This window comes from Oncorhynchus clarkii, chromosome 32 (genome assembly GCF_045791955.1).
Source record: "Oncorhynchus clarkii lewisi isolate Uvic-CL-2024 chromosome 32, UVic_Ocla_1.0, whole genome shotgun sequence".
In the NCBI taxonomy this organism is placed as follows: Eukaryota; Metazoa; Chordata; class Actinopteri; order Salmoniformes; family Salmonidae; genus Oncorhynchus; species Oncorhynchus clarkii.
Window position 1 is genome coordinate 21,280,146 of NC_092178.1, and position 14,848 is coordinate 21,294,993.

The window sequence follows — 14,848 nt, forward strand, 5'->3', positions numbered from 1 at the left end:
ATCAGGATAGCATTTTAGTGCTGTTCCCACGGGTACTTACCTGGTATTTACTATAGTGGTGTTTCTACTGGTATATAATGGGAAATAATGTGGTATCAATTGATGGTTCTGGTGTTATAGCTGTACACACTGCTCCTGGTGTGTGTGTGCTCATGTGTACCTGTTTGACTTCTGCCTGTAGGTGTCTCAGCTGTACACACTGCTCCTGGTGTGTGTGTGCTCATGTGTACCTGTTTGACTTCGGCCTGTAGGTGTCTCAGCTGTACACACTGCTCCTGGTGTGTGTGTGCTCATGTGTACCTGTTTGACTTCGGCCTGTAGGTGTTGTAGCTGTACACACTGCTCCTGGTGTGTGTGTGCTCATGTGTACCTGTTTGACTTCTGCCTGTAGGTGTCTCAGCTGTACACACTGCTCCTGGTGTGTGTGTGCTCATGTGTACCTGTTTGACTTCTGCCTGTAGGTGTCTCAGCTGTACACACTGCTCCTGGTGTGTGTGTGCTCATGTGTACCTGTTTGACTTCGGCCTGTAGGTGTCTCAGCTGTACACACTGTTCCAGGTGTCTCCTGTGTTGTTCGCCTGCTACGTCCAACTCCTGCTGCTTCTCATGGAGGAACTCCAGCAGGTCCTGAACACGAGTAGCCATGTCCACATCCCTGTCACACAGCAACTCTACACCTGGAGGGAGAGGACAGGGAGAGACGGGAAGAGAGGGGGGATGGAGAGAGAGAGAGAGAGAGAGAGAAAGAATGTCATTCAATGGAAGCTCCGTCGGGCACATGTGTGTTGCTGCTACTCACCAGAGGCCTGTACTTCGTTGACGTACTGCAGCAGTTCCTGTCCCTGGTGGATGACGTCAAAGGTCAGGTTGTTCATGGTCAGGGCCTTGTCAGCGTGGTGCTGGAGTCTCTGTTCTGCCAGGGTCAGGTCCTCTGTATCAAACTCACTCATCTGAACAGTCAACTCCTCGTTCCACGACTCCAGGTCTGAGATGATCTGGGGGGCAGAGAAGGGTGGTGAGATAAATACAGTTCCTTCAGAAAGTATTTATACCCTGGAGTTATTGCACATTTTGTTGTTACAGCCTGAATTCAAAATGGAATTCATCTACACACAATACCCCATAATGACAAAGTGAAAACATGTTTTTCGAAATCCCTGAGTGGTTTCCGTCCTCTCCGGCAACTGAGTTAGGAAGGACGCCTGTATCTTTGTAGTGAATGGGTGTATTGATACACCATCCAAAGTGTAATTAATAACTACACCATGCTCAAAGGGATATTCAATGTCTGCTTTTTTAAACCCATCTACCAATAGGTGTCCTTCTTTGTGAGGCATTGGAAAACCTCCCTGGTCTTTGAGGTTGAATCTGTGTTTGAAATTCACTGCTCGACTGAGGGACCTTACAGACAATTTTATGTGTGGGGTACAGAGATGAGGTAGTCATTCAGAAAGCATGTTAAACCCTATTATTGCACACAGTCCATGCAACTTATTATGTGACTTGTTTAGTAAATGTTTACTCCTGAACTCATGTAGGGTTGCCATAACAAAAGGGTTGAATACTTATTGACGCAAGACCTTTCAGCGTTTACGTTTGTAATAATTTCTAAATATTTCTGAAAACATAATTCCATTTTGACATTGGGGTATTTTAAATTCAGACTGTAACACAACAAAATGTGGAATAAGTCAAGGGGTATGAATACTTTCTGAAGGCTCTGTAGATGCAGACGTGTGGACACACACAAGGGAGGATTCACACACACGTGTCATTGAGTCGGGTAATCTAAAAACAGAAGACTACGTTATCTCACTGAGCTAAAGTCTAGACAAGGGTAGTTCACCGGACCTCCTCTGCCACACACACACACACACCCTTTCCACCCCCACCATACACTCACATCGATGGCGTCCCTTTCAAAGATGCGTAGTTGTAGGAAGAGTTCTAGTTTGATCTTCCTCTCCTGAAACAGCTCCTCCATCTGAGCCTGGGCCTCGTCCAGCTGCAGTAACACACTCTCTATGTGGTTGATGGAGCTGTTGTGGGGAGTCTTGTTACTGGAGATAGCAGAGTCCCTACCATAGGAGAGAACACACACACACACACACACACACACACACACACACACACACACACACACACACACACACACACACACACACACACACACACACACACACACACACACACACATTGAAGAAAACGTACACACACAAACAATTGGACATGTGCATTTACCAGGGGTTGGAACTGGTTCAGGGAAGAGAACAGAAAAACAAGAACATAAGTGATCTATACTGTTCCGGAACAGAACCGTAATTTTAAAAGCATGGGAACCGGTTAATAACGTTATTCCAGGATTTATTTTCACAGTCCCACAAAAAACACAAAGCTCCTATGCAAATCCCTCACTGTCACTTAGAAACGTATTCCCGTGTCTGCCTGCCTGCCAGCTGAAAATCTTTGCCAGTTTGTGTGTGTAGGCTACCTGCCTCTCCCTCTGAAGCATGCATATTCTACTGTAGCCCCTCCCCCTCCCTCCAAAGTGTGCATATTCTACTGTAGCCCCTCCCTCTCCCTAAAAAACATGCATATTCTACGGTAGCCCCTCCCCCTGATGCATGCATATTCTACTGTAGCCCATCCCACTCACTCCAAAGCGTGCATATTCTACAGTAGCCCCTTCCCCTTCCTCCAATGCATGCATATTCTACTGTAGCTACTGAAATTAGGGAGAGAGATTTTTAATTAGAGAACAATTGATACACTTTCCATGCTGGTTAAGGATACTATAGTTATCACGTTTCACATTGGATTTATTTACTACAAAAAGGTATGACAAACTCAGCAAAAAAAAAACGTCCCTTTTTCAGGACCCTGTCTTTCAAAGATAATTCGGAAAAATCCAAATAACTTCACAGATCTTCATTGTAAAGGGTTTAAACACGGTTTCCCATGCGTGTTCAATGAACCATAAACAATTAATGAACATGCACCTGTGGAACGGTCGTTAAGACATTAACAGCTTAATGATGGTAGGCAATTAAAGTCACAGTTATGAAAACTTAAGACACTAAAGAGGCCTTTCTACTGACTGAAAAACACCAAAAGAAAGATGCCCAGGGTCCCTGGTCCTCTGCGTGAACGTGCCTTAGGCATGCTGCAAGGAGGCATGATGACTGCAGATGTGTCCAGGGCAATAAATTGCCATGTCTGTACTGTGAGACGCCTAAGACAGCGCTACAGGGAGACAGGACGGACAGCTGATTATCCTCGCAGTGGCAGACCACGTGTAACAACACCGGCGGGACAGGTACAAGATGGCAACCACAACTGCCCGAGTTACACCAGGAACGCACAATCCCTCCATCAGTGCTGAGACTGTCTGCAATAGGCTTAGAGAGGCTGGACTGAGGGCCTGTAGGCCTGTTGTAAGGCAGGTCCTCACCAGACATCACAGGCAACAACGTCGCCTATGGGCACAAACCCACCGTCGCTTGACCAGACAGGACTGGCAAAAAGTGCTCTTCACTGACGAGTCGCGGTTTTGTCTCACCAGGGGTGATAGTCGGATTAGTGTTTATCGTCGAAGGAATGAGCGTTACACCGAGCCCTGTACTCTGGAGCGGGATCAATTTGGAGGTGGAGGGTCCGTCATGGTTTGGGGCGGTGTGTCACAGCATCATCGGACTGAGCTTGTTGTCATTGCAGGCAATCTCAACGCTGTGCGTTACAGGGAAGACATCCTCCTCCCTCACATGGTACCCTTCCTGGAGGCTCATCCTGATATGACCCTCCAGCATGACAATACCACCAGCCATACTGCTCGTTCTGTGCGTGATTGATTTCCTGCAAGGCAGGAATGTCAGTGTTCTGCCATGGCCAGCGAAGAGCCCGGATCTCAATCCCATTGAGCACGTCTGGGACCTGTTGGATCGGAGGGTGCAGTCCATGAGGAGGAGATGCACTGCAGTACTTAATGCAGCTGGTGGCCACACCAGATACTGACTGTTACTTTTGATGTTGACCCCCCCCCCCCCCCTTTGTTCAGGGACACATTATTCAATTTCTGTTAGTCACATGTCTGTGGAACTTGTTCAGTTTATGTCTCAGTTGTTGAATCTTGTTATGTTCATACAAATATTGACACGCAGTTGACAGTGAGAGGACGTTTCTTTTCTGCTGAGTTTATTTACATTTATATTCTGGTTCGGCTCTGCAGGCACAAGCTTGTTACTTGGCTAGCTCTGGTCTGGCTCTCGAAAACTCTAGGAGGCATTATGTGTAATGTCATGGAACTGAGAGTCAAGTGCTAGCTCTGGTCCAAAGTTAGCTAACACATCAGAGTCTAAGCCCTGTCTAAGCCACATATACACACAGACACAGCATTGTAGCAGAGTTCTGGGGATTCTACATAATTAACCGCACTTATGTAACCAGCATTATGTAACAATACCCAGAGGAGAGAATACACCAGAGAGAGGGGGGGAGCTTTAGTGTGTGTTGAGGGCCAGGTCTCAGACTCACACACTTGATATAAATAGAACCAGAATCATGATCAGAGGTGTCAAATACATGAATCTCTCTAACTCTCAACCTACTGCTTCTCTCCATCTCTCCCTTTCTATTGCCTCTCTCTCTCTCATCTGGCAGTCCGCTATGTGAGGATGCTATTGTTTTCTTTCATCTTCCTCTCCTCCTCCTCCTCTTCTCTCTTCTATCCTACTCACCTTCTGCACAGTTTCTTCTAATTCATTGTGTGTGTGTGTGTTAGTGTGTGTTGAGTGTGTGAGTATGCGTGTACGTCTGTGTGCACACGGTGTGTGTGTGTTCTACCTGAGCTGCTGGATGAGATCCTCTCCCTCCTTGATGACGTTGACAGTGACCTGCAGGATGGTCAGCTGCTGCTGGCTGAAGCGTTTGATCAGATCCTGCACCGCCTCCACAGACTCAGCATACACATCATCTAACAGCTCCTTCTGCAGCTCCTCCAGCCACGTCCACAGCTAGGGACAGAGAGTTAATACACACACACACATACACATCATCTAACAGCTCCTCCAGCCACGTCCACAGCAGAGAGATGGTTAACATGTCACACACACACAGTCCAGTAAGATGTCGCGCTACTTGACGACGCACTCACCCCTCCATCTCCACCCACCGCCCCACCCCACCCCCACACACGCACTCTCCCTCCCTCCCACCCTGTACCTCTTTGACGTGTGTGTGGAAGGCGACAGACATGTCCAGCAGGACTTTGCGTTGCTCCACCCTCCTGACAAAGTCCTGGATCCGGTCCTCCAGCTGGTGGGCTGCCTGGTAGATCTCCTCTGGGTCACACTCTCCTGTCTGGGCCAGCTGCTCTGCTGCCTCCAGCAGCTTGTCAGCGTTAGTATAGGTGTTCTGGAGGAGGGACAGAACCAGCACATAGAGAAAGACAGAGGAGAGAGACAGAGAGGGGGGGTGACGGGGGAGAAGAAAAGAGGGAGGACAGTTAACAAGAGAAAGGGAGAAGCGGAGAGAGAGACAGTAGTTAGTGCAAAGATGGAGAACGAGAGGGTATGTGATGGAGAGAGGAAAGGGAAATGGGAAGATGAAGAGAGGCGTCCTACCTGGGCGACCTCCTCGAAGTCCTCGTGTCGTTTCTGTAGCGCTCTGGCTCGATGGAGGGACTTCCCAACGCCTGTGTGTTTACTGAGGAACGCCTCCCCGTGGTTCTCTATCCAGTCCAGAACCTGCACACACACAAGCATGCAGTTAGCTAAGTGGCATAGAAGTTCAGGCTGTGGGGCAGAGGGGAAAGGGGTTGTCGTGAGAGAGAAAACAGCATACTACTCCAGTCTGTAGGCAGAGGAAGGTAGATGACAGAGAGGATGAGGTCCCTCCCATCTGGTCATTTCTAGATAGGGGACAGCTTTTGTCAAATTGACGCATTTTAGCTAACCCTTACGCTTTTCCTAACCTCAACCTAACTCCCCTTACCTGCTCAATTAATTCCCCTAAACCTGCTATGAAAAGTCAAGTTTGACAAAAGCTGTATCCATTCTAGAGAAAACCCTCATGTTCCTTCTGCCTTTCTTTCTCCCTCTTCACACCTTCCTTGTCCTGATCTCTCCCTCCTTCTCAGATCTTTCTCCATCCCACTCTCTCTCTCCCTCTATCACTTGGCAGAATACCCCTCACCAGGATACTGGCCAGCAGTATCGCAATGGCAACAGTTACCTTGGCTACAAGGGTGATGCCTATTAGTGTTTCCATACATTTCCAGTATGTGTATCATTTATGTGATCCCTGCGAGTATTGAACACACAACCATGGCTAGAGCCAGGCTCTTCCCAACTGAGCCACACAGGGTCAGAACTAGTCCACACCTGCTGTACGTCTTGCTGGAACACACACAGCTGGAGCCTCTGGTGCAGGCGGACTTTGCGGTGTTGCCAGATATTCTCCAGTTGTCTCTGGTGGTGCAGCACCTCGTGTATCACATCCAGCACATGGTGCACCGCCTTGCTGTAGTTGGCCGAGGCCGTTAGCGAATCAGCCCCCCCCGGGGTCAGAGGGCGCTGGAGCTTATCCAATAGGGCCTTACCGTCCTGACTGACCTGGCGGAGGAGGAAGGAAAATGGCTTGAGCACATACAGTACATACAAACACACATGTACAAACGGTTAGTATAGAACTTGCTAGTGATACCCCCCCCAAACACACACCTACACCAGTGGAGGCTGGTGGGGAGAGATATAGGAGGACGGGCTGATTGTAATGGCTGGAATGATATTAATGGAATGGAGTCAAATGTGGTTTCCATATGTTTGATGTGTTTGTTAACATTCCATTAACTCAATTCCAGCCATTACAATAAGCCCGTCCTCCTATATCTCTCCCCACCAGCCTCCACTGACCCACACCTACACCAACACACATTATGTTACCTCTGGGTATGCAGCAGTGCTGTTTACCTCTGAGTAGGCAGCAGTGATGTGTTCGTAGAGGCCCTGGTGGTGGTGGATAGCATCCTCTAGGTCCTGGAGCTCCGAGGGTAGATCCACCTCTCCACACGCTTTACACCACGTGTCCACATTACCCATGTACTGTAGAGACAGGAACACAAACATATTACACACACACACTTTACACCACGAGTCCACATTACCCATGTACTGTAGAGACAGGAACACAAACACATTACACACACACACTTTACACCACGAGTCCACATTACCCATGTACTGTAGAGACAGGAACACACACACATTACACACACACACTTTACACCACGAGTCCACATTACCCATGTACTGTAGAGACAGGAACACAAACACATTACACACACACACTTTACACCACGAGTCCACATTACCCATGTACTGTAGAGACAGGAACACAAACACATTACACACACACACTTTACACCACGAGTCCACATTACCCATGTACTGTAGAGACAGGAACACACACACATTACACACACACACTTTACACCACGAGTCCACATTACCCATGTACTGTAGAGACAGGAACACAAACACATTACACACACACACTTTACACCACGAGTCCACATTACCCATGTACTGTAGAGACAGGAACACACACACATTACACACACACACTTTACACCACGAGTCCACATTACCCATGTACTGTAGAGACAGGAACACACACACATTACACACACATACTTTACACCACGAGTCCACATTACCCATGTACTGTAGAGACAGGAACACAAACACATTACACACACACTTTACACCACGAGTCCATGTTACTAATTTACTATAGAGAGGAACACACACACAGCGCTGTGTCTAGTAACTATGTATTGCTCATTTTGGAAATATTTTGAGAGTCAGTGCATTATTCTACAATGATAACCTGGATATCACATGGCTAGGTTAGTTCTTTGTAAATGATTCCACCATGATAACCTGGATGTCACATGGCTAGGTTAGTTCTTTGTCAATTATTCCACCATGATAACCTGGATGTCACATGGCTAGGTTAGTTCTTTGTAAATTATTCCACCATGATTACCTGGATGTCACATGGCTAGGTTAGTTATTTGAAAATGATTCCAATCCTGATAACCTGGATGTCACATGGCTAGGCTAGTTCTTTGTAAATGATTCCACCATGATAACCTGGATGTCACATGGCTAGGTTAGTTATTTGTAAATGATTCCAATCCTGATAACCTGGATGTCACATGGCTAGGCTAGTTCTTTGTAAATGATTCCACCATGATAACCTGGATATCACATGGCTAGGTTAGTTCTTTGTAAATTATTCCGCCATGATAACCTGGATGTCACATGGCTAGGTTAGTTCTTTGGAAATGATTCCACCATGATAACCTGGATGTCACATGGCTAGGTTAAATGATTCCACCATGATAACCTGGATGTCACATGGCTAGGTTAAATGATTCCACCATGATAACCTGGATGTCACATGGCTAGGTTAGTTCTTTGGAAATGATTCCACCATGATAACCTGGATGTCACATGGCAAGGTTAAATGATTCCACCATGATAACCTGGATGTCACATGGCTAGGTTAGTTCTTTGGAAATGATTCCACCATGATAACCTGGATGTCACATGGCTAGGTTAGTTCTTTGTAAATGATTCCACCATGATAACCTGGATGTCACATGGCTAGGTTAGTTCTTTGGAAATGATTCCACCATGATAACCTGGATGTCACATGGCTAGGTTAGTTCTTTGGAAATGATTCCACCATAATAACCTGGATGTCACATGGCTAGGTTAAATGATTCCACCATGATAACCTGGATGTCACATGGCAAGGTTAAATGATTCCACCATGATAACCTGGATGTCACATGGCTAGGTTAGTTCTTTGGAAATGATTCCACCATAATAACCTGGATGTCACATGGCTAGGTTAGTTCTTTGGAAATGATTCCACCATGATAACCTGGATGTCACATGGCTAGGTTAGTTCTTTGTAAATGATTCCACCATAATAACCTGGATGTCACATGGCTAGGTTAGTTCTTTGGAAATGATTCCACCATGATAACCTGGATGTCACATGGCTAGGTTAGTTCTTTATAAATGATTCCACCATAATAACCTGGATGTCACATGGCTAGGTTAGTTCTTTATAAATGATTCCACCATGATAACCTGGATGTCACATGGCTAGGTTAGTTCTTTATAAATGATTCCACCATGATAACCTGGATGTCACATGGCTAGGTTAGTTCTTTATAAATGATTCCACCATAATAACCTGGATGTCACATGGCTAGGTTAGTTCTTTATAAATGATTCCACCATAATAACCTGGATGTCACATGGCTAGGTTAGTTCTTTATAAATGATTCCACCATAATAACCTGGATGTCACATGGCTAGGTTAGTTCTTTATAAATGATTCCACCATGATAACCTGGATGTCACATGGCTAGGTTAGTTCTTTATAAATGATTCCAATCCTGATGGGACAATAGAGGAAAACATAAAAGAAAAACAAAGCAACAGTAAACATCCCCCCAGAAAATGGAAGGCAGCTCACCTGGGTACCAGTCCAGGGGTTGCTCCTCTGCATTTTTTACCACAATAGGCTAATCATTAGCTAGATTACAGACTAAATATGGTCTTGTTGCTTGTTTAATGTCCTGAAAAAACTCCCACTGGCACTAATAACATCATGTGATTTTACAGTGTTTATAAATACAGTGTATTTCTGTGAATCTGAGTTTGGAAACGTACTGGCCCAAAGGGGCCATATGAAAGCATGATTAACTGTCCCGATGAGCTCGGCAGATGTTGCCTGGCCAGTGGGCAGCCCTGAATGTTGAGCCCTGCAGTCTCTTTAGCTAATCCACTCCCTGTATCCCATGTACTGTGCCAAAGAAAAAACGGCACCTGCTGGAGAAGACTGATTTTGGGCCCAGTTATCCCTCTCGCTTTGCCTCTTCCTCTCTGGTGCAACTCACACATTTCAGTTCATTACTATAGCTCCCGCCAATCAGTGTAAGTTGGAAATGCCGGATCTCTTTGGCAAGACGCATCATTCACCCAAGTTTTGTCAAAATCGGGCCAGCGCTGTCTGAGATATCGCGTGTGACAAACATACGAACGGACTGCCAGATAGACGGACGGAGACCGATCCACAGTCCCCTCCCCGATTTCAACGTGGGGGACAAGAAGACGTAGCAAAGAATAAAATAAAAGAAGAAGTCACAAGGGAATATTAAACAAACCAACACAGTAGGATTCTAATCTATTTGTAATCTCACTGCACACTCTCATCATACAGAGATCACACACACCAGAGAATGGGTATGTATGTACAGTTGAAGTCAGAAGTTTCCATACACTTACAGTGCCTTGCGAAAGTATTCGGCCCCCTTGAACTTTGCGACCTTTTGCCACATTTCAGGCTTCAAACATAAAAATATAAAACTGTATTTTTTTGTGAAGAATCAACAACAAGTGGGACACAATCATGAAGTGGAACGACATTTATTGGATATTTCAAACTTTTTTAACAAATCAAAAACTGAAAAATTGGGCGTGCAAAATTATTCAGCCCCTTTACTTTCAGTGCAGCAAACTCTCTCCAGAAGTTCAGTGAGGATCTCTGAATGATCCAATGTTGACCTAAATGACTAATGATGATAAATACAATCCACCTGTGTGTAATCAAGTCTCCGTATAAATGCACCTGCACTGTGATAGTCTCAGAGGTCCGTTAAAAGCGCAGAGAGCATCATGAAGAACAAGGAACACACCAGGCAGGTCCGAGATACTTTGTGAAGAAGTTTAAAGCCGGATTTGGATACAAAAAGATTTCCCAAGCTTTAAACATCCCAAGGAGCACTGTGCAAGCAAAAATATTGAAATGGAAGGAGTATCAGACCACTGCAAATCTACCAAGACCTGGCCGTCCCTCTAAACTTTCAGCTCATACAAGGAGAAGACTGATCAGAGATGCAGCCAAGATCACTCTGGATGAACTGCAGAGATCTACAGCTGAGGTGGGAGACTCTGTCCATAGGACAACAATCAGTCGTATATTGCACAAATCTGGCCTTTATGGAAGAGTGGCAAGAAGAAAGACATTTCTTAAAGATATCTATAAAAAGTGTCGTTTAAAGTTTGCCACAAGCCACCTGGGAGACACACCAAACATGTGGAAGAAGGTGCTCTGGTCAGATGAAACCAAAATTGAACTTTTTGGCAACAATGCAAAACGTTATGTTTGGCGTAAAAGCAACACAGCTGAACACACCATCCCCACTGTCAAACATGGTGGTGGCAGCATCATGGTTTGGGCCTGCTTTTCTTCAGCAGGGACAGGGAAGATGGTTAAAATTGATGGGAAGATGGATGGAGCCAAATACAGGACCATTCTGGAAGAAAACCTGATGGAGTCTGCAAAAGACCTGAGACTGGGACGGAGATTTGTCTTCCAACAAGACAATGATCCAAAACATAAAGCAAAGTCTACAATGGAATGGTTCAAAAATAAACATATCCAGGTGTTAGAATGGCCAAGTCAAAGTCCAGACCTGAATCCAATCGAGAATCTGTGGAAAGAACTGAAAACTGCAGTTCACAAATGCTCTCCATCCAACCTCACTGAGCTCGAGCTGTTTTGCAAGGAGGAATGGGAAAAAATTTCAGTCTCTCGATGTGCAAAACTGATAGAGACATACACCAAGCGACTTACAGCTGTAATCGCAGCAAAAGGTGGCGCTACAAAGTATTAACTTAAGGGGGCTGAATAATTTTGCACGCCCAATTTTTCAGTTTTTGATTTGTTAAAAAAGTTTGAAATATCCAATAAATGTCGTTCCACTTCATGATTGTGTCCCACTTGTTGTTGATTCTTCACAAAAAAATACAGTTTTATATCTTTATGTTTGAAGCCTGAAATGTGGCAAAAGGTCGCAAAGTTCAAGGGGGCCGAATACTTTCGCAAGGCACTGTAGGTTGGAGTCATTAAAACTAATTTTTCAACCACTCCACAAATTTCTTGTTAAAAAACCATAGTTTTGGCAAGTCGGTTAGGACATCTACTTTGTGCATCCTCGCTCCTCCCTGGGCTCGAACCAGGAATACAACGACAACAGCCACCCTCGAAGAAGCGTTACCCATGCAGAGCAAGGGGAACAACCACTCCAAGTCACTATTAGCGCGCACCCCGCTAACTAGCTAGCCATTTCACATCGGTTACACCAGCCTCATCTCGGGAGTTGATAGGCTTGAAGTCATAAACAGCGCAACGCTTGAAGCACAACGAAGAGCTGCTTGCAAAATGCACGAAAGTGCTGTTTTAATGAATGCTTACGAGCCTGCTGCTGCCTACCACCGCTCAGTCAGATACTTGTATGCTTGTATGCTCAGTCAGATTATATGCAACGCAGGACAAGCTAGATAACCTAGTAATATCATCAACCATGTATAGTTAAGTAGTGATTATGAATGATTGTTTTTTATAAGATAAGTTTAATGCTAGCTAGCAACTTACCTTGGCTTACTGCATTCGCGTAACAGGCAGTCTCCTCGTGGAGTACAATGTAATCAGGTGGTTAGAGCGTTGGACTAGTTAACTGCAAGGTTGCAAGATTGAATCTGTCATTCTGCCCCTGAACGAGGCAGTTAACCCACCGTTCCTAGGCCGTCATTGAAAATAAGAATGTGTTCTTAACTGACTTGCCTAGTTAAATAAAGATTAAATAAAAGGTGTAAACAATATATATGTAATAATTTTAAAAAATTGGCCAAATCGGTGTCCATAAATACCGATTTCCGATTGTTATGAAAACTTGAAAATCGGCCCTAATTAATCGGTTGACCTCTAATGTGTTCCTGCGTGTGACGAGTGTCTGTACCACCACCACCCACCTGGTCACATTTCTGGTGGAAGGCGGCAGACATCTCCAGCAGTGTGCTGCGTTCATCAAGGGCCGCAGCGAAGGCTTTCCACTCTGCTTCCAGCTGACCTGAAATCTGTTTAATCTGCACCGAGGCATAGTGACCAGACTCCAATAGCCTGTTACCCACTGACATTATCCTGTTGATGTTCACATACACGTTCTGGAGCGGGAAGGGGATTGGGGTGAGGGAGAGAAACATTGATTTGGTTTATTTAGCTATTCAGATAATAGACAAATAAACATACAGATATTTCACAATAAGCACAACAACAACAAAAAATGGAGTAAGCACTAGTCCATACCGAAAACCCCAATTTAGCGTACTTGCATTCCAGATTCTGGTTGTAGAAAGGATTGGAGTGATGTAAGTATGGAAGGATGCCAGCTTTGTAATAGCTACCTATGGATTCCCTATGGACCTAGCCTCAACTAGACAGGGAGTGTGTGCACACGAGAGAGAGCTTGTATTGATTTTAGTGCAGCGCTAAATGTCAGTGCGCGTTTCCATCTGCAGAGTCATCATCTAGCTGAGGCAAAACAGTCGATTCATATCCTGCTTTAAAGACATCCGTTTCAGAACCATTATGTAAGCCTGTATGGATACTGCTTCTAGCTGTGTAATAGCCCGCTGCTCGGTGTGTGTGTGTGTGTTCTTACCATGCAGTTCATAGCAAAGTGGTTGTGCTGCGTCTGTAGCTCCATGGCGTGTGGGTGGTTGTTGCCGATCTCGGTGTAGCCGGCCAGGAACAGACCCTTGTTGGCCATTATCCAATCAAACATCTGAGGGAAAGACACCCAAACACACACGTTAGAGACGGGATAGTGCAGGCAGCTAACAGCTACAGACAGTAGAGTGTGCTTGGGTCTGTATCATTGTGCTTGTGTGTGGGTGTATCATTTTGTGTACTGTATACTGCTTAGCGGGACTACTGTATCTGTATGTATGCTTGCACGTGTGAATGTAGAAACGTGAGTGTGCAAAAACACTTTCTTGCAAGTGTGTGTGTGTGTGTATTTTCTTTATTTTTACTATTTTCTACATTGTAGAATAATAGTGAAGACATCAAAACTAGGAAATAACACAAGTCATGTAATAACCAAAAAAGTGTTAAACAAATCAAAATATAGTTTATATTTGAGATTCTTCAAATTAGCCACACTTTGCCGTGATGACAGATTTGCACACTCTTGGCCTTCTCTCAACCAGCTTCATGAGGTAGTCACCTGGAATGCATTTCAATTCTCAGGTGCGCCTTGTTAAAAGTACATTTTTGGAATTTTAATGCATTTGAGCCAATCAGTTGTGTTGTGACAAGGTAGGGGTGGTATACAGAAGATAGCCTTATTTGGTAAAAGACCAAGTCCATATGATGGCAAGAACAGCTCAAATAAGCAAAGAGAAACAACAGTCCATCATTACTTTAAGACATGAAGGTCAGTCAATCCGGAAAATTTCAAGAACTTCGAAAGTTTCTTCAAGTGCAGTCGCAAAAACCATCCAGCGCTATGATGAAACTGGCTCTCATGAGGACCGCCACAGGAAGGAAGACCCAGAGTTACCTCTGCTGCAGAGGATAAGTTCATTACAGTTACCAGCCTCAGAAATTGCATCCCAAATAAATGCTTCAGAGTTCAAGTAACAGACACATCTCAACATCAACTGTTTAGAGGAGACTGTGAATCAGAACTTCATGGTCGAATTGTTGCAAAGAAACCACTACTAAAGGACACCAATAAGAAGAAGAGACTTGCTTGGGCCAAGAAACAGGTACAATGGACATTAGACCAGTGGAAAGCTGTCCTTTGGTCTGAAGAGTCCAAATTTGAGATTTAGGGATCCAAACGCCGTGTCTTTGTGAGACGCTGAGTAGGTTCAAACGTTTGGGGTCACTTAGACATGTCCTTGTTTTAGAAAGAAAAGCA

At 45.0% G+C, this 14,848-nt stretch overlaps 1 protein-coding gene across 1 annotated transcript in view; it reads right to left on the bottom strand.

The window, feature by feature from the left end:
• Positions 1-14,848, bottom strand: part of LOC139391619 (triple functional domain protein-like) — a 127,117-nt gene that overhangs the window by 41,407 nt on the left and 70,862 nt on the right. Inside the window, exons 9-18 of the mRNA XM_071138992.1 lie at positions 13,583-13,705; positions 12,894-13,085; positions 6,939-7,097; positions 6,378-6,608; positions 5,619-5,741; positions 5,218-5,409; positions 4,840-5,009; positions 1,904-2,078; positions 800-995; positions 511-677 (exon numbers count right to left, since the gene is read on the bottom strand). Of these exons, the coding sequence (XP_070995093.1) occupies positions 511-677; positions 800-995; positions 1,904-2,078; positions 4,840-5,009; positions 5,218-5,409; positions 5,619-5,741; positions 6,378-6,608; positions 6,939-7,097; positions 12,894-13,085; positions 13,583-13,705 (1,728 nt within the window). The remainder of the gene's footprint in view (positions 1-510; positions 678-799; positions 996-1,903; positions 2,079-4,839; positions 5,010-5,217; positions 5,410-5,618; positions 5,742-6,377; positions 6,609-6,938; positions 7,098-12,893; positions 13,086-13,582; positions 13,706-14,848) is intronic.